This window comes from Zalophus californianus, chromosome 15 (assembly GCF_009762305.2).
Source record: "Zalophus californianus isolate mZalCal1 chromosome 15, mZalCal1.pri.v2, whole genome shotgun sequence".
NCBI classification, from domain to species: domain Eukaryota; kingdom Metazoa; phylum Chordata; class Mammalia; order Carnivora; family Otariidae; genus Zalophus; species Zalophus californianus.
Genome location: NC_045609.1, coordinates 71,614,639 through 71,632,013, shown reverse-complemented (window position 1 = coordinate 71,632,013; position 17,375 = coordinate 71,614,639). Strand labels below are relative to the sequence as shown.

Sequence of the window (17,375 nt, the reverse complement as noted above, 5' to 3'; positions counted from 1 at the left end):
TGTTTCATTTTACTGCGGAGGGGGAAGACATATACCTGACATTCTTAACTGTGGCCTGTTCTGGGAGAGCATCTCCCATCCTCCTTCCAATCTTGGCCATCCCTTTTCAGGAGCAGCACGCTAACCCCCGAGAGCCCCCTCCCCTTTCTCCCTGTATGCCCTACCTGGCTCAATCCCACCCGCCTTCAGCTGACTCTTGCACGAGAAAGTGGGTGAGCTGAAAAGGCAGGTCACCTGCAGCCAGACTGTTCCACGAGGGGCTGGGGAGGGCGGCGTCGACACACCCTTCCTGGTAGAGCTGTTTCCGGATAAATGGGTGATATGCTCATTTTAGACAATTGTCCATTTAAATGGCTTCCCATGAAAACGACTCCTTCAATGGCAAGTAAAGAAATGAGAAATCCCCCCGCCCTGCCCCGCACCGAGGTGCGTAGGAAGGAATCGGGCGCCGTGGGAAGCCTCGGCTGTCTTGTGAAATTCCCTCAAATAGCTCCCTACATGGGTTCTGTTGTGAATTCTCATTTTCTTCTCCCCTGCTTGTCATTTTAAACAAGAAAACGGGCGAAGCAGACAATGAGGATGCTCCTCTTCCCGAGGTAGACGCGCGTCCCTAATGAGGGACCAGGTGGATCCGCCCCGCCCGCTCCACCCCCGGCGCTGCTGGGCGGGGCCTAACGCGCCAGCCGCGGGACGCTCCAATTAAAGGGGAAATTAATTGACATTTTGGAGCCCTACCTGTGACTGTACAGAAATGGATAAGACAAAAGTGGCATCTAATTTGACTCAGCTGGCACCAAGGCGACATCTGGGCGCCGTTAATAGCCCTTTAAATGTCTGCGCACCAACAATGCCCTGCCTTTTTTTTTTTCTCTCTCTCCTTTGTCAGAACCAATACAGGGCAGATGTGAAGTGGATGAAAGGCACGGGATGGGTCGCCACCGGGTCATTAAATGTGGAGCAAGCGAAGAAGGCAGGAGAACTCATTAGCGAGGTGAGATTTCCTGACAGCGTGCAACAGGCCTGGCTGCACTAGGCGTGTGGCATTTCTGTATAAAATTAAAATAATTTCCACTCAAAAGGCAAAGAAAAAGGCAAAGCTACATGAAAGGCCTGGAAACCCAGAGTAGGGCTGGTAATTAGAGGGAAACTACATACCAAACACACACCAGTAGGGGCCCATAGAGCCCTGGCAAAAACAAAGTGGGTGACAAATGATATTATGAATAGTAATGACAATCAAAAAGAGCTCAATTGCTACCTACCAACTTACCTTTTTAATGAAGCAACAAGGGAGAGATGATGAAAAGTTACATTTATTGCACCCAGAAAGCTCTTTTGTGACTTTATGCACATTTTCTCCCTCTCTTTCTGCCACAGTGTAAACAGTTTTTGAATATTCACGTGGTGTGGAGCACGTGACTTGGGTCTGTCCTGTTAAGGGGGTCTCACTTCTATTTAAATCTCACTCCTTTCTACTTGTAACCTCCCTAGCCGGACCCTAAGGCGTCACGGTGTGTTAAAAAGAGCCGTTTGCTCACGTTTTAGGAGAATTTCATTAAACAGATCGTTTAAAGACTAGATCCGGGTTTCTCAATCTCAGAACTATTGACACTGTGAAAACTGTTGCTGGCTGGGGGGACGGGGGGCTATCGCGTCTTGTGGGGTGTTTGGCAGCACCCCTGGCCTCTATCCTCTAGATGCCAACAGCACCCTCTCCCCAGTTGTGACAACCAAAAGTGTCTCCAGACTCTGCCAAAAGGTAGAGAGACACCAGGGAGCTGTCCTAGCCTCATGCTCACATGGAGGCTGCACATCCTCCAACAGCCCAAATCCCCCTCTGTTCATGTCTGTTTTCTCAGAAGGAAAGTGAGAATTTTCTTAGTTGCCTTCAGAGTAACCTGGTCTTTCTAGACTTCTGGGTGGGGAGGAGACCACAATGGCCATAACCCCAGAAGACTATATAGCCTGTTATAAGTCTCCTGGGACCTTGTTTGGAGAAGACTTTTTTACTAAATGTATAGGTAAAACAGAAAGACCCTTAAGTTGGTTTTTCAAACACACCTGCCCAGCGTTGATATTTTCCCAAGGGAGGTTATTTTAGTTAACCTGACATGTCACAGAGCTGGTTCCAAAAGCGGGATCAGTCTGAGTGGCCTAATTTTTTGGAATCTTAGTCAACATGCAAGGCTCAGAAGACCCTGGGGGTTCTGTGGCTACTGTACTACCCTAAGTAGTTCAGTCTGATTGAGGAAAGGCCCTTTTAAAAGGATGATTTTGAGAAACTTGCAGGAGCAAACATGTAGGTTTGAGGACTCATGATCCTAAACTCTCATTGGGCCCACTCATAAAAGGATGTGAAAAATAAATTATACACACAATTTAGACTTCAAGATGATTCCTTCATGCATCTAAGTCTGGCATCCAAGGGATCTTTCTGGAACTATTTATCCCACGGTGGGCTTAATTTTCCACCTCATTTTGCAAACCTACTCAACAAATGTGCTTATCTTCTATGCTTCACACCAGTTCTCAACTTCAGTAGGGCAAGAAAATCCTTCAGCAACTTTCCCCAATCATCTCATTTCAGTTTGGCACATTTCCAGTTTAGTGTCAAATTGGCTAACCTCTCAATTTTCAGACAGAATGCCATGCACTGTTGAAAGAGCCACAAATGCACAGATGCCTGTCACTTAAAGCAGACCTTTTTTTGTCAAGGACAAGATAGTAAATATTTTCAGCTTTGTGGGCCACATGGTTTCTGTTGCAGCTCCTCAACTCTGCCACATAAATGAACGAGCATGATTGTGTTCCAATAAAACTTTATTTACAAAAACAGGTGACAGATGGCTGGATGTTGAATTGATTCTTCTTTAAACAACCCAGGATATAAAAATTGAACCTGCTAAATGAGGAAATGTTTATAAAATAACTATTTGATTTGAGGAAAGATACGCTTTGTAATTCCATTAAGATAGCAATGGTTCTAGTCTCCTGGAGATATATATGGATTAAAACACACACACACACACACAACAGGAATTAATTTAAGCGTGACTTTTAGAACCAGAGTTGGGTATCTAAGTCTTTGCCAGCATTTGAATTCTTTGTAATTCTTTTTTTTTTTCCCCAGTGCCTTTCAAAATGTATGATGGCTCCTTTCAATAATAGCACCCTTCTTTTTGTTATTGTAACATTTTAAAGAATTCTTGCTTGTGTTAACTGACCTGGGTTCTAAAGGATTGAATTGTTCTATCACTGGCTGTTAAATGCAAGGGTTTTGACTGTGATAATCTCTGCCAAGTCCTTTTGGGGAAGGAAAACGGGAAGCTTCAATTGATAAATGTGACTTCCTTCTTGCTTGGAAGACCCAAACTAAGATATGTAAACAACTGTGACACAGTATTTGAAGCCTATAAAAAGAATCCTTCCCTAAGTGTGCATCCCACAGTATTTTACTGGTATAACCTAATTTTGCAATGTTTTCTTTGCACCAGGTAGAAATACTTTAATGTTAATTGACATGAGGTTATTCTTAAATTGAAACAAATATTAACCTGAAGGCACCTAGGATATAAAGATGGAGGAAGCTGAATAATAATTATGTTCACAAATTCACTCTAATCTCAAGCAACCTATGATTTTCCCTTTCAAATGGCATGAAAGAGCAGCACAAAATTCACAGCTTTGATCTTTTTCTGCTCAACAGAAGAAGTACCGTCAGCATCCAGATGCTTTGAAGTTTACCAGTATTAAAGACACTCCGGAGATGGTCCAGGCCAGAATTAGTTATACCCAAGCAGTGGATGTAAGTGATAATATATATACATTATGACTCTAAGAGTGGGCTCTTCTTTCAACACTGCGATTGAAGCTGAGGGGTTCTTGCCTTGCTCCTTCTGTTTTTCTAAGGATGAAGGAACTTCTTGTCCTTTGCAGAGGCACACCTTAGCAGGGGGGCTTCCTCATTAGGATGCAAATGGGGTGTTACTGCTCTTTGGATGCCAAGTGGGGCTCCACCACTCCACCGCCCCCGTGCTCTCCTTTCTTCCCATTTGCATGTCTTCAAGATTTGTCTGTGGTGGGGCTTTTCCTCTGTCCTTTTGTTTTGAAGTTTTGTTTTCAGAACTGGAATTTTTGGGGCCAAAACTCTTGGTAATTGGCAGACTCAGCCCTGCTAGGGTGCCTTGGGACCCAGGGGCAGAAATTCTTGCTCTCTGAATTCCCCTAAAGACTTTGAAAATGATTTGGGTCTTGTGTATATAAGACTAACTTTGAAGGCATTTCCCATATTCCCTTTATAATGTGAAACTGAGATCTGGCCTTTTGCCTTCACGGCACAGCGTTCGTTGGAGACTAAATTGAACCATGAGATCCTATAAAAACTCACTTTAGGACTAGGATTAACCACTTTTGGCTGATTCTACTGAGAGAGGCCCACAGATCTTTGTGCAAGGCAGACACGCCTTATAAATATCTTCAAACCATTCAACATGCCACAAGGAAAATTCACAAATCTTGATGGGAGAGGACTTTCAAGATTATCTCTCTTGCTTCCCAGTTGAATAAATTTTTCTGGGGGTGCTTCATTCAACAGGCACTTGGAAATGTCCTGAGTGCCTGTCAGAATATGTTATGAGATGATTTACACACTTATGGGTTTAGGAATTTATAATTTCTTGACGAGCAGCCCATCAGAAGTGCACTGAATTCTGAGAAACACAGATGGTCAAACAAGAACTTTTGTATGAAGGAAAACAACACCTGCTTCTTCCTTACCCTAACCAACTCTAGGGGGCACTGCTGTGATACGGAGAAATGTGGACACACTAATAAGATTTAGGATGGAAAAGCCTGGTTTAGAAACTTTCTCTGGCGGCTGATGCCAACTTCATATGTTGTCACTACGAGGATGTCATGAGCTCAAATCAGAGTTCCGGGTGAATAGCACCCCAGACCCGCCGAGTAGACATTTATTAGCACAAGAATCCTTGAGATGGGGGAAGGGAACAGGGATTGAAGTCAGTCCAGGGCAAACCTCACCTGGGGAAGAGCCATCTCTCATGCTTCTGAATTTTGATGCCCTGTCACGGTTTATAGGGAATAACAAAATTACTAACGGTTAAGTAGATCTCATTTTCTGCTGACCTGTGTCAGCAGATGCTACAAGTAGAGGGGGTTCACTGAGAGGCAAGTTTCAGCTTGCCATGTTCTGAGCTGGAGGGCTCAGGAGGGGATGAAGTACATGTCACCATGCTCGCTGTGAGATCAAGGTAGAGGCACCCAGCATCCTGTCTCTATGGGGAGGGGGCAGCCGCCCCACCCTTGTCCCCAGGAGTGCGACTTGGCTGATGGCTGCGTGGAGGAGCCTCCTGGGTCTAATACAAAACCTCTCTCCATTCACAGAGGTTATACAGGGAACAAGGAGAAAACATAAAGCATCATTACACTCAGACAGCCGACCTCCCTGAAGTCCTGCTGGCCAAGCTGAATGCCATGAATATCAGTGAGGTGAGGCTGACGGAAGGGGCACTGGTTTTAATTACAGGAGGTCAGGTGACCTGGACGGTGCACAACAGCCTGGGCTCAGAAGGGCCTGGAACCAAGTTTAATGCTGTGCTGTCACCATCTTGAAATTTGTCATAGTTTTGAACAAGGGCCCCCACATTTTCATTGGCACAGAGCTCTGCAGAATAGGTAGGCCGTCCTGCAGAAGAGTCAAGCTCATTTACAAGGAGACTGGGAAAACTGCCTTAGTACAAAGGGCATTTGTACCAAGGGGCTGAAATACAGGAGCATCAGAATATAGGCAAGTGTACCCAGAGGCTATGCCAAGGAGAGGCGCTTCCCTCTCGTGAACTTGATCAGCAACCCCCCCCCACCCGCCTTTCCTGTTTTTTGACAGAGACAGTTGAGTTTTGTGTATGTTACGTAAAGGGCTCTGCATACTCAGCCTTATACCTGCTGCTTCCACTCAGCTTGCTGTTCAGAGAAATCTGGGTCTGTCTGACTCCAAAGAGTACCCCCCAAGAGGCTCTCCCTCCCATGGGTGGACACGAGGCAGGATCCACCTGGGTGGGGGCGGGGGTGGGGTGGGAGAAAACCCAACAACAAAGCAGATCCCTATCTGGGTAATGAGAATCTCAGAACCACCAGATCCCATGAAGGTCTTTGTTTGTTCACATCTTCTCAACAGACACGTTATAAGGAATCCTGGAGCAAACTTCGGGATGGGGGCTATAAGCTGAGATTGGATGCCATTCCATTCCAGGCAGCAAAGGCTTCCAGTGAAATCATAAGTGATGTGAGCATCCACCTCCATTACTGTGTCAATGTTTAATACTAACCAATTTTTACTCCTTTTGCCCCTCACCCCTGCCTTCTTTTGCCTGTGGATACTATCCTCTGCTTTCCCAAATGACTGTGTTAGGGTAATCGGATAACGACCAGCAAGAAAGAACAGACCAGACAACAACAAAAATCCCCAAGCCCGGGTACAAAGCCCAGTGCCGGACTGTAACTCCGGGCCCTGGGCAGATGAAATGCACCCTCCACCAGGCGCTTTCCTAAAGCAAGTCCGCGGGCAGAGACTGCTAACAATGCACCCACCTTCCTCTAGCGTGGGCCGCCCAAGTGCTAACGCGTCCTGCCACTTCATATCCAGCCCTTTAGTCATTGGGAGTCTTGCATATGAAAGAATAGGCCTTTTGACGACTCCCGCGCGTTTTCTTTTAACTCACCCAGTCACTGTCAAAAGAACAAAACATTTTCGCCCAATACCCACCTCTCCCATTCTGTGTCCCTTGTCCCCGAGCTGTTACTCTCTCCCGCTCTCTTTCCCTTTAGTACAAATACAAAGAGGCATTTGAGAAAATGAAAGGGCAGATGCTTGGCTCCCGGAGCTTGGAAGACGATCTCAGCCTCGCACATTCAGTGTATGCGAACTCGCTGCAGAGCGAAGTAAGTGGGAGAAAATGCAGTGGAGCTGGGGGCCCACCCGCCTAATGATGCCCAGCCAGCTTATGTCCTTGGTCCTTCTGGTTGTGGTCACTGGTCCTATCCTGACTGACTCTGTGTCGTTGTTAGGTCCCTTGGCTCCTCTGGGCTTTAGCTTCTTCCTTCATCAAGAGAGAGTTTGAGCTCGTTGGCCTCTTCGGTCCCTTCGGGGTTGGGCATTCTATGATTTGACCAGTGGCCACAAATGGGGGCCTGTGGGTTAGATTTGCACGGCAGAGGTGCTCTGTTTGGTCTGCAGAGTGAATTAATTGCAAACCTTTAAAAACGGAAATTTTCATGTAAAAGTTTTAGACTTCTGGCCAGAAGCTGGGCCTGGATCCCTCAAGGCTAGAGTTGAAGTGGACTGCTGAGAGTCCACTGAGAAGGAATCTATGCTCCCCTGGTCATGCAGCCACCCCCTCCTCCGCCACTTCCTTCTTTACTTCCTGGTGCTACTTGTCTGGCCCCTGGAACCATCTGAGTTTGCAGCCCTTGAGTTCGACCCCCTGGATGCTGGCACAAGCGTGTACACACTGCCCCCTTGCACACATGTGAGTTGGCTAATGGTGGTGGTAAAACCTAGTATGTGCCCACTGTGTCACAGAGGATTAAGCACTTTTACACACCGCATCTCACTTGACCACTGAACTGTCTCTAGGAATGTCATTGTCTTATCAGCCTGGTTTGCTGATAAGAAAGCCTAGACTCTGAGTGCTTCAGTCCTTTGTCTAAGCTCAGCTAGAAAGTGGACATGGAGCCAGCCCTCCATCTCATGCTCTTTCCACAGCTTCACACGTTCTCTGCCATCTTGTTCTCTGCTTCAGTTTCCCCATTTCTAATATTCCCCCACCCCCCCCCCATTTTTGTGCTGGAGTGCTGACCTAAGAGTGTGGGGTTGGACATGAATTGTCCTCGGCTTTATGCTGGGGGTCAGGGGAGGATTCATGGAGATGGGAGCAGGAGGTTAGGGAGGGGTGGCTGGAGCTTTGGGAAGGATGGAATAGGTGGTGATTATGCATCAGAATTCCAGGAAAGCCCGGAGTGAGCTTTGCCGACCTTCCAACAGCTTCTCTGTGCATTGCAGTGGAGTTTGTGGTCTGGAATGGCCCTTTCTTTTCTTCCCTCAGCATGCATGGTGGGCTCTTGGGAACACGCATCCCTCAGAACTGGCCCCACTGCTCCTGGCCTCCAGATTTCTTAGGAGGTCATCTGATGCTTTGAAGAAACTCTTCACAAACTCACCCGAGTAGAGTCCCCGGTGTCTAAAATCTGAACTTGAGAGGGTGATGGGGAGAAGCTCTGGTGGGCAGGGCACAGGTTAGCCATGTAGCTTCTTGTCTCTGGAAAATGAGAAGATCTAAAGACTCGAGCAAGAGCATCACTGACATTATTCCTGTCTCTTGAACTTCTGTGTTATCCCCAACTGGGGGAGGCATGGTCCATCATCATCCAAATCATGATGACCTCCAGGAGCTGGGGGTGGTGAGTCTCAGGCCCGGGAGATGAGTCCTGCTTCTGAAGCCAGTCCCTGCAGGAAGGGAGCACTGGACCTGCCAGGAACGTCTCCCCGGCTTACCTGGGACAACTGCATGGCCGCTGCTCTCCCTGATGGCCCCTGTGCAAATGGTGGCTTTGAAATAGCCGCTGTTGATGTGTCTGCCCCTCTAGGTGAATTACAAGAAAGGCTTTGAACTCTCAAAGGCACACTGCCATCTGCCGTTGGACATGGTAACCCTGGTGCATGCCAAGAAGGCTCAGAGCCTGGCCAGCGACCAGGACTACAGACACTCGCTCCCCCGGTACACTTCCTTGGCCGAAGACCTGAGGCTCAGCTGCGCCAAGAAAGCTCACAAGTTACAGAGCGAGGTAAGGAGACCCGGCCTCTCTCTCGGGGCTCTGTCGGCTCAGATTTGACCATGAGGCAGGGACCTGCAAGCTTCTCTTGGTGCCGTGGGGGGCTCCGGAGGTGAGAAATCCTAAACCCGGGTTTTCTTCAGAAGCCCTGCCCGGTGTTCCTGCCCAGCACGATTGTACAGATCTAACAACAGCAGGAAACGTTTACTGTTTCTAAGCATTACGTTTTCATGCATGATCTCATTTAAACCTCAAAAGAACCCTATGTCAATAGTCTTTACCCTATTTTATGGAGACATTACAGTGAGGCTCAAAGAAGGAAAATATGTAGCTTGCCCGAGATCACAACTATCAGTGAGAAAGGGGGGCTGACACTTGAACTTAGACAGTATCTGATCATGATGCCTTCAGTTCACAGTTTTGCATGTTCAAGATTTGCCAGTGGCTTTGCCTCTGGCCTCAGGCTGGACTGGAGGTTCTTTATGGTGCTTTGTACATTGCCAGGTTTCCCATTTTCTGCAGCAGGCTATGCTCTGTTAGAAGAGGGTGGGGTCAGAGTGGACCCATTGAAAGCAGAGGAGAGTGTCCAGAGGAGGGCAGGACATTGGGCCCCAGAGATTCTTCCTGGGTCCCCGCAAGGAGTTGTGGAGGCCTTGATAGGCCTCCCACGTGCATTTTGAGCTCATGCCACCTGTTTGCTGAAGCAGGTGGCCTGGGAGTGTTGGGAAGCATTGAGGATTTCCTTACTCCCGAAGAGAGCCTGGATGTCTCCCTTTAACAGGCAGCAGCGTCCTGTTTGGTACTCCCCTTATTTCCCAGCATGCTGGGTTTCCGTGCGATGGGGTTTGCAACTAACAGGCCGGGATTGGAGGGCAAACACCGACAAAGACTGATTCCTGATCTGACAGGGCCTGGAAACAGAGGGGTGCTCAGATCTGGGTTTCTGTCATCTGTTCGAATCTGCTGCCTGTGCACAGTGTTTACTGGATGACATGAACTGTCAGGAGTCCCAGAGCAGCTGCAGAAACGAGGGAGCTGCCACGCTTAGCTCCGGACCTGTGTGTTGCCTGAGTGGATCCCTCGCCTGCCCTGCCTCTCATCGTGATAGCAGTTGGAAGGCAGCATGCCAGGGGGGCACCTTGGTGGCAGCAGGGGCGTGAATTTGGGGACCTTTTAAACTGTCAGCCCAAATCACTCAGGTACACGCACTCGCCCCTACCCGTGATAGACTCAGACAGGCCTGTGCCAGATGATTCTGGATTCATTTATTAGCTCTTTCTTAAGCCATGATTAATTAATGTTACCCTCTGCTGCTGGGTTTTGTTTTAGAAGACCTATTAAACCATCATTTCCACATTTGCCCCAAGACAACTGACTTCCTAACCACAATCCGCTCCAGCGTTTATTTTCTGAGAGCCCACGTTAAGATAAAAACCCACCTCTCGTCCCTTTGCAGCTCCTGAGACAAGTGACAGCAGAAAATCTTTTGTCCTGACCTACGGTTTTGTTCCCCCAATGAACATTTACTGAGAGGCGTTGTGTGTGCGCTGAGGATGATCTCTCTGCAGAGACTTGGCGTGGCCTTGCATTCTAATTATGATGTTGTCCTGCCATGGATCCTCGGGCGTCTCTTTCTTCCTTGTCCTGTGAGTTTGGCTTTTCTTATGCCTTGTGTTGTTTCTCACAGAATCTGTACCGGTCAGACCTGAACTTTATGCGAGGCGTTCCCTGTATCATTCCGGGCACGTTGGAGATTGAAGGGAGAAAGAAAGCATCTGAACTCATCAGTGAGGTAACCGGGGGCCCTGGACAGACAGGTGATGGGCGTCAGTCTATTTTCATGGCAGAAGTACCTCCCCAGCACTCAGCTTGCTGCTCACTGCTAGAGCGAGCTAGATGTTCAACTTAACAATGGCCACTCACAGCATTACCTCTTGCCAGGCCCTTCTTCTTACTAGATTCTCCATTCAGACTGGATGCCGTTTAAGACAGCTTTGCAAATACCAAGCCGGTTCTTCTGTGAACCCATAAGAATTATTCATTGGCTCGCAAGATCTGCTTTCCTAGGGTACAATGACAAGAAGGCAGGCCTTGGCGACCAACAGATGGAGAGACTGAAATTCTAGGCCAGCACTCATTTGCTTTGTGACCTCCAGCCTGTCACCTGCCCTCTCTGAGTCTCAACTTCTTAATCAGTCAAATGGGGGTGCTCCTACCTCTCTCATTTAGTTTTTAGGGGATTGACATGAATAATCTAAGCAACCGTGCTTCTCTGGTGGCTGGGAAATGATTGCTATAAGCTTGGTGATAATTTCATGGTAAAAATACAGAAGTCTAGGATTCTAAGCTCTTTGAACGCCTGAGGAAACTTACTTACACCTGCGAGGGCTCTGGGACTTCCACTTGCTGTAGATGCAAGGACAGGAGGGCATGATGGAAGGCACTGGAAGTATCAGGTGGGCTTACACATTGATTAGGAGCTCTGAGAAAATGGGACTGGTCTCACCGTGGGAATTTAGATTGAACTTTGTGCTTTCCTTTTCCAGTGAAATCTCAAAAGAGAGTGGTTTCTGAACCTGGTGGTGCATCAGAATCCTCTCTGGAACTTTAAAAAAACACAGAGGCCTGGGCCCACGGACAGTTGACTGAATCCTGGTCTCCAGGGTGGGATGAAGGCATTATGTATTTTTTTTAAGCTGCACAGTTGTTTCTGGGATACCCCCAAAGCTGAGGACCTCTGGGTCTCCCTTGAGCAAAGGTCAGGAGCAAAATGTGGATTTCAATAGTCACATTCACAGAGGCCGCAAGAGCAGGCATCAGACTGGGTTCTGGGGGAGGGACTAGCAGCTGCGAAGTGAGGTTTTATAACTAGCACTTATAGAGCTTGTTCTGCTTCCGGTTTTATGCCTTATCAAGTTGTCTTCTTCCCTCAGAGTAAATACCGTCAGCATCCCCAGTCATTCAAGTACACAGCTGTGACAGACACTCCCAGCCTCCTTCATGCAAAATTCAGCAACCAGATTACCAATGAGGTAAAATCGGATGGCTTTGGAATGGGCTTTTAAAAAGCTAGACTCTTCAAAATACGCTTGAATATTTGTGGGATTGGGGCCGGGGAAAAACACAAGTGTTTACATGGAATTCTGGAAAGAAAAGAACGTCCTATACGGAATGTAAACATTTTCCAGAAGGAAGGAAGTCCTAGCTGGAAATCGGGTTTAGTCTCTAGTCCCACGGGCTGTCACAGACCAGCAGTACAAGTACCTCCTGGGGGCTTGTTAGTACCACCAAACCTTGGGCCCCACCCCAGACCCACTGAATCCACAAGGTCATTGAGCAGGATCCTCACAGGTTTCCTCTGCGTGTTGAAATTGAGAAGTACTGATCCATCGTTCATCTGTTCTGTCTAGGTGCATACTGGCTAACCACATTTATATGGTCGTTCTGATGATTAGTAGAGAGAGGATGTGTGGTTACCCAGGGGTGGTTATGTAGTATGGTATTTGTCAGCGTTCTGGAATTTCTGCCTCCTCCCCTCACCTGCTGTTTGCTCACTTCATTTAATCATCTCTAGTAGAGGGGCATACAGGGGAAGGAATCTCGTGACATCAGATCATCATTCCAGCCCCTTTGGTTCTACTTCTTAGTGGCTCTCTTACAAGTTTGAAATAGAAATTGAGCTTGAGAGAGAATTAAATTTGGCATTGTCCTTAGTTTTAAAAATTCTCCTTCTGACTCTTTTAGAAGTCAGTTGAGATTTGGCTATTTATACAGTGAGGTTCCACTCTCAGCAACATCAAAAAGTAAGACACAGCAGCTTGGGATAAGAATGCTCCCAAGGGCTTGTGTAATGACGTTCTCAATTTTAAATTCCTCTGGAGCCTTTCCTGCCTGCTGTGTGAGCCGGATGCTGTGGGTAACCATGCCTCTTATGGTGGCCTCTGGCCTCGGAGAACTCACCAGCCACAGACCCATTTCTGGTCATGAGAACAGGTGTTTCCGGAACTGGCTGAGGCCTCCCAGGACAACACTGGCATGAGTTCGTTCATGGGAGGAGCTGGGGCTTTAGTAAAGGGTGCAGAACAGGGTTTGGGAGCCTCTCTTCCACCAACCAGAGCTTCTCCTAAATTTCCCAGATCTTAGTATTTGTTGTCTATACACCATATCCTCAAGGGAAAAGCCTACAGTGAGAAGAACCTTAATGACGTTCCTAAATGTGCTTTTCTTTCCTCGGCCTATTGTTGAGTAAAGTGTAGGGGAGGAAAAAAAAAAAAAAAAACCCCTTTTTCTTTACCTATCTTAGGTTCTCAGTGGGGATTCTGTCACCAAAGACAGATTAACAAAAGAAAAGCATACGAGTTTATTTAATATGAGTTTTACATGATATGGGAGCCTTCATAAGGAGATGAAGACCAGAAGAAATGGTTAAACATGAACGTTTTTGTACGAGATTTGATGAGGAGTAGAAAGTCATGGAAAGGGTGCCTGGGTGGCTCAGATGGTTAAGCGTCTGCCTTCGGCTCAGGTCATGATCCCAGGGTCCTGGGATCGAGTCCCGCATCAGGCTCCCTGCTCGGTGGGGAGCCTGCTTCTCCCTCTGCCTCTCTCTCTCTCTCTGTGTGTGTGTCTCATGAATAAATAAATAAAATCTTAAAAAAAAAGAAAGAAAGTCATGGGAAGATGTGATAGAGCTAAGAACAGGGGTGCACTTAGCAAGGTCTGTTCCCTCAGCTTCCTCTCAGCGGCCCTTGGTCTTTGGTGATAAGGATGCTTGTTTCCTCTGGGTGTAGGGAGGGCACCTCTCATAGGAGGCTCTTATGACCTGTGTCAGGAGAGGAGAGGAGGAAGAGTTCTTCTAACCCCTGCTGTGTCTCACATTCCTTCAGCTTAAAGGACTCAGGATGCCACGGTGCCATATTTTGGGGTAACCTGTCCTGAGCCCCATCAAAAGCAACTTGCAATTCCTTACATATTCCTTTTATGTCACTCAATTTGACTCATAAAAGACTGTCTTTATTGAAAGAAAGATCTTCCCCAAAGCAGAAGGTGTACCCACAACATGGCGAGGGGCCTTCCGCAAACCTACTTCCCACTTGCAAACGAGGGACCTCCAGCATTGCAGAAACACCCAGCGTTGTCTCCTTGCTTGTTCTTTCTTTTCTTTTACCCAGCGCCTCTATAAAGCAGCCGGAGAGGATGAGATGCACCGGTACACTGTGACCCTGGGGCTGCCCGAGTTTGTCCGAGCGAAAACAAACGCAGTCAATCTGAGTGACGTAAGCCTTTCTTGTTGCTGAGGCTCAGACAGGCTCTAAAGCCGCGTATATCTGTGGCTGTGATGGGACCTCCCACTGACCCTTCTGGGGTTCCCAGAAACTTAAAAAAAAAATGTCTTTTCGATGCTCTCGGTAAATATGCCTTTTCCCAAGTGTGTGGTGTCCAAATGCGTCAGCGTGCACTACAGCATATGGGCTGATGAGATTGTCTTTGCAAAAGAGAGAGCTTTTGCTGGTCAGAAATCGATTCTGGAACCCTGTACAACAAATGAAAGGGGTAGCCTTTGTTCGCCGATTCATGTAATTTTTTTTTTTTTTTAAGAAGATCTACATGTGTTCCTACTGTAGGCAAAATACCAGGAGTCTTGGCGTAATCTCCGTGCTCAAGGCTACAAGCTGACAATAGACGCTCTCCCCTTCCAGGCTGCTCGCATCTCTGGAGATATAGCCAGTGATGTGAGTTGAATGATATGACCTTCCATCTTGCCTAATTTCTGTTAACTTCATGTAAAACAATGTCTACGGCTGATTCTCCTGAATTAAAGCAAATCTATCACCCTGTGAGACAGGATGTCACCTGCAGAATATATTAGTTAGAAATGAGATTCTTTGACGGAGGAAGGGAAGGAAAGGCTCTGTTAATCAGAGGCTAAATTCAGGCAAAGGTCTCCAGCAGGAAAGAGATGATGATTTCTTTCTAATTGCAGTGTCTGGGCCACAATCCGCGCCTCCCGCCCCCCCCCCCCCCCCCCCCCGCCCGGTAACATGTGCACTGCCCAACTTCACCTAGAATTCGAAAGAGAACTCGCTATAGAAATCGTAACCCAGCCCTAACACATCTCCCTCTTGGCTCTCTGCAGTCTCACATGTGGGTGTGAGGATTTGCTAGCTGTCTTTCAGCCACTCTGTTGATAGCGTCCGTAGCTTTGGGACATGAAGGTGACTTTCTCTTTCCCACAAACAAATCACAGAAAATGTGGACTTCAAATAAATGGATCCTGTCTTTTGGGTTTCATGTTTTGCCAAGTACGCATGGTTAAAGCACAAGTTTCTCTTTTACCTTTTTTGATAAATTCCTTTTGGCCATAGGACATGTTAAGGGGAGTGGGTCCCCTTCTTTGGTTCTGAGGATCTGGTTTTAATTAGATAGGAAGAATGGAGCGATGTTTTAATTGTTCATCCCCCAGGGAGGAAGCACGCTCTCAGGCCAACCTCGCTGTGGTTTTTCTTATAATCATCACCTCCTCGAGTATAAGAACAGGTGACTTTTCTAGGGTCTGCAGTGAAAACGTGCAGATGGAATTTAAGCAGGCCAAATGCCGGCCCCTGACGGTGGTCCTCCCTTGCAGTTTCTCTACAGACATGACTTTGTGAAGGAGCGGGGCAGGCTGATTGGGGCCCGGAGCGTGAGCGATGACCCCCGGCTCCAGCACTGCTGGAGGGTGGGCCAGCTGCAGAGTGAGCTTCAGTACAGGCGGGGGGCGGCCAGCAGCCACGCCCAGTGCCACCTGCCCTTGGACATGGTGCATCTGGTCCACGCCAGGAAGGCCCAGGCCCTCGCCAGCGACCATGACTACAGGACACGGTGCCACGAGTTCACGGCTCTGCCAGAGGACCTGAAGATGTCCTGGGCCAAGAGAGCTCATGCCCTGCAGAGTGAGGTAGGGGGCCTTCGGGCTGCACACTAGCCCCTGACCTTCCTCCTCCCACCAAGACTGGGTGTAAATCTCTGCTTCTTCCTTAGCCTTTCCAACAACCCCCCTCACCCCACCCCCAAATCGACTTGCTGGGTCTCTATGTTAGGTCATCTAGGTTGGAATCAATCACCTAACAACTGTTTCTTGAGCACCTACTATGTACCAGGCACCATCACAGGCCCTGGGGTTACCACAGTCAACAAGAGTCAAAAAACTGCTATGCTCATGGGGCTTCCACTACATGGGAGGGAGACAGAATGTGAGAAGTAGGGTGTGTAGTGACACATGTTGTGGAGACAGAGTAGGGCAGTGGGGAGGTGTGAAGGTGTGTGTAGACCTGCACATGTGCAATTTTAGATTGGGGGTGGGGTCCGGCCAGTTGCCACTGAAGAGATAACATTTGAGCAAAGACCAAAGTTGATGAAGGAAGGGGATAGCACTCCCACCAACAGAATAGCGAATCCAAAGGCCAAGTCCCTGAGCTGGAGGAGCCTCAGCTTATTTGAGTGGGTGAGTGAGGAGGACGTGGTCCCGAGTGGGGTCTGACAGACCTTGCCTGCTGGATGCTGTGCAGTAGGGTGAAGGTCATGACCAGAAAACAGTAGATCCAATCATGGCTGACGCTGACTGACTGTCATCACTGTCCCTCTTGCTATGATGCCCTGAGGTGGGGACAGTGGTGATCTCTCTTTTACAGATGAGGTCATGCAGGAGACGCCCAGGCAGCACTGGCCCCAGAACCCACGATCTCACCCATCTTGCTTTTGGGGAGGGAGCTCAAGGCAGTGGAGTCATGCTTCCTACAACCCTGATGTAGACACAGACACAGAAGGGAGAGGTCCTCACCCAGGCAAGGGCACCAAGCAAGTTGGTGGGGAGCCCCTCCACACATGCTGGAGTCAGTCCCATCCCCCTCCACTCCTCAGCTTCCTCCACCGGGACGCGCTAACTACCACAGTGTGGGTGTGGTCAGCACGTATGAAGCGCGTGCTGTGCGCCGTCGCTGTGCCACGAGGTCTTGCACATGTTGTCTCTCTAGGCCTCCGAGCAGCCCCACGAGGAAGGAACTCTCACTTTAGAACACCGCCTGTGAGACTGTTGTCACATTAACCCTTCCCATCCGTATCAGGGCTTCTCAACTCCAGGGCCCTGGATGTCTGGGGCTGGAGAATTCTTTGTTGTGGGCCCCGCCCTGTGCCTTGCAGCCTCCCTGGCCTCTACCCAGGAGATGCCAATGGTGCTACCCTCCCCTGGGACGACCATCAAAATGTCTCTAAATGTGGCCACGTGTACCTGAGGGACAGCGTTGCACCCAGTGGAGCACCCAGCTGGCAGTTGAGGACTGGTCTACATGAAGCACCCAGCGTGGTGTGTGGTCCATAGAAACATGCCAGTAAATGTTGGCTGTTTGGATTGTTCTCTACACCAAGCCTGTCGATTCTGGTTGTCTTGAGGGCTACGACTGCTCATAGGTTGAGTTATATGGCACAGGCAGAATATTATAAACACATAAGTGGGGGTTCCTTATGAGTCAGTGCGGTTGTGGTTTAATGAT

At 48.3% G+C, this 17,375-nt stretch overlaps 1 protein-coding gene across 8 annotated transcripts in view; it reads left to right on the top strand.

Annotated features, from left to right (window-relative positions):
- The window catches only part of LOC113921442 (nebulin related anchoring protein), a 70,323-nt gene that overhangs the window by 39,751 nt on the left and 13,197 nt on the right, over positions 1-17,375 (top strand). For 4 of the 8 annotated variants that reach the window (XM_027592116.2, XM_027592143.2, XM_027592105.2 and 1 more), the window contains 11 exons: positions 887-991; positions 3,707-3,805; positions 5,404-5,508; positions 6,194-6,301; positions 6,844-6,957; positions 8,662-8,859; positions 10,535-10,639; positions 11,781-11,879; positions 14,019-14,123; positions 14,472-14,579; positions 15,473-15,784. In XM_027592116.2, the coding sequence (XP_027447917.2) occupies positions 887-991; positions 3,707-3,805; positions 5,404-5,508; positions 6,194-6,301; positions 6,844-6,957; positions 8,662-8,859; positions 10,535-10,639; positions 11,781-11,879; positions 14,019-14,123; positions 14,472-14,579; positions 15,473-15,784 (1,458 nt within the window). The remainder of the gene's footprint in view (positions 1-886; positions 992-3,706; positions 3,806-5,403; positions 5,509-6,193; positions 6,302-6,843; positions 6,958-8,661; positions 8,860-10,534; positions 10,640-11,780; positions 11,880-14,018; positions 14,124-14,471; positions 14,580-15,472; positions 15,785-17,375) is intronic. The other 4 variants (XM_027592123.2, XM_027592133.2, XM_027592151.2 and 1 more) reach the window with 4 other exon arrangements.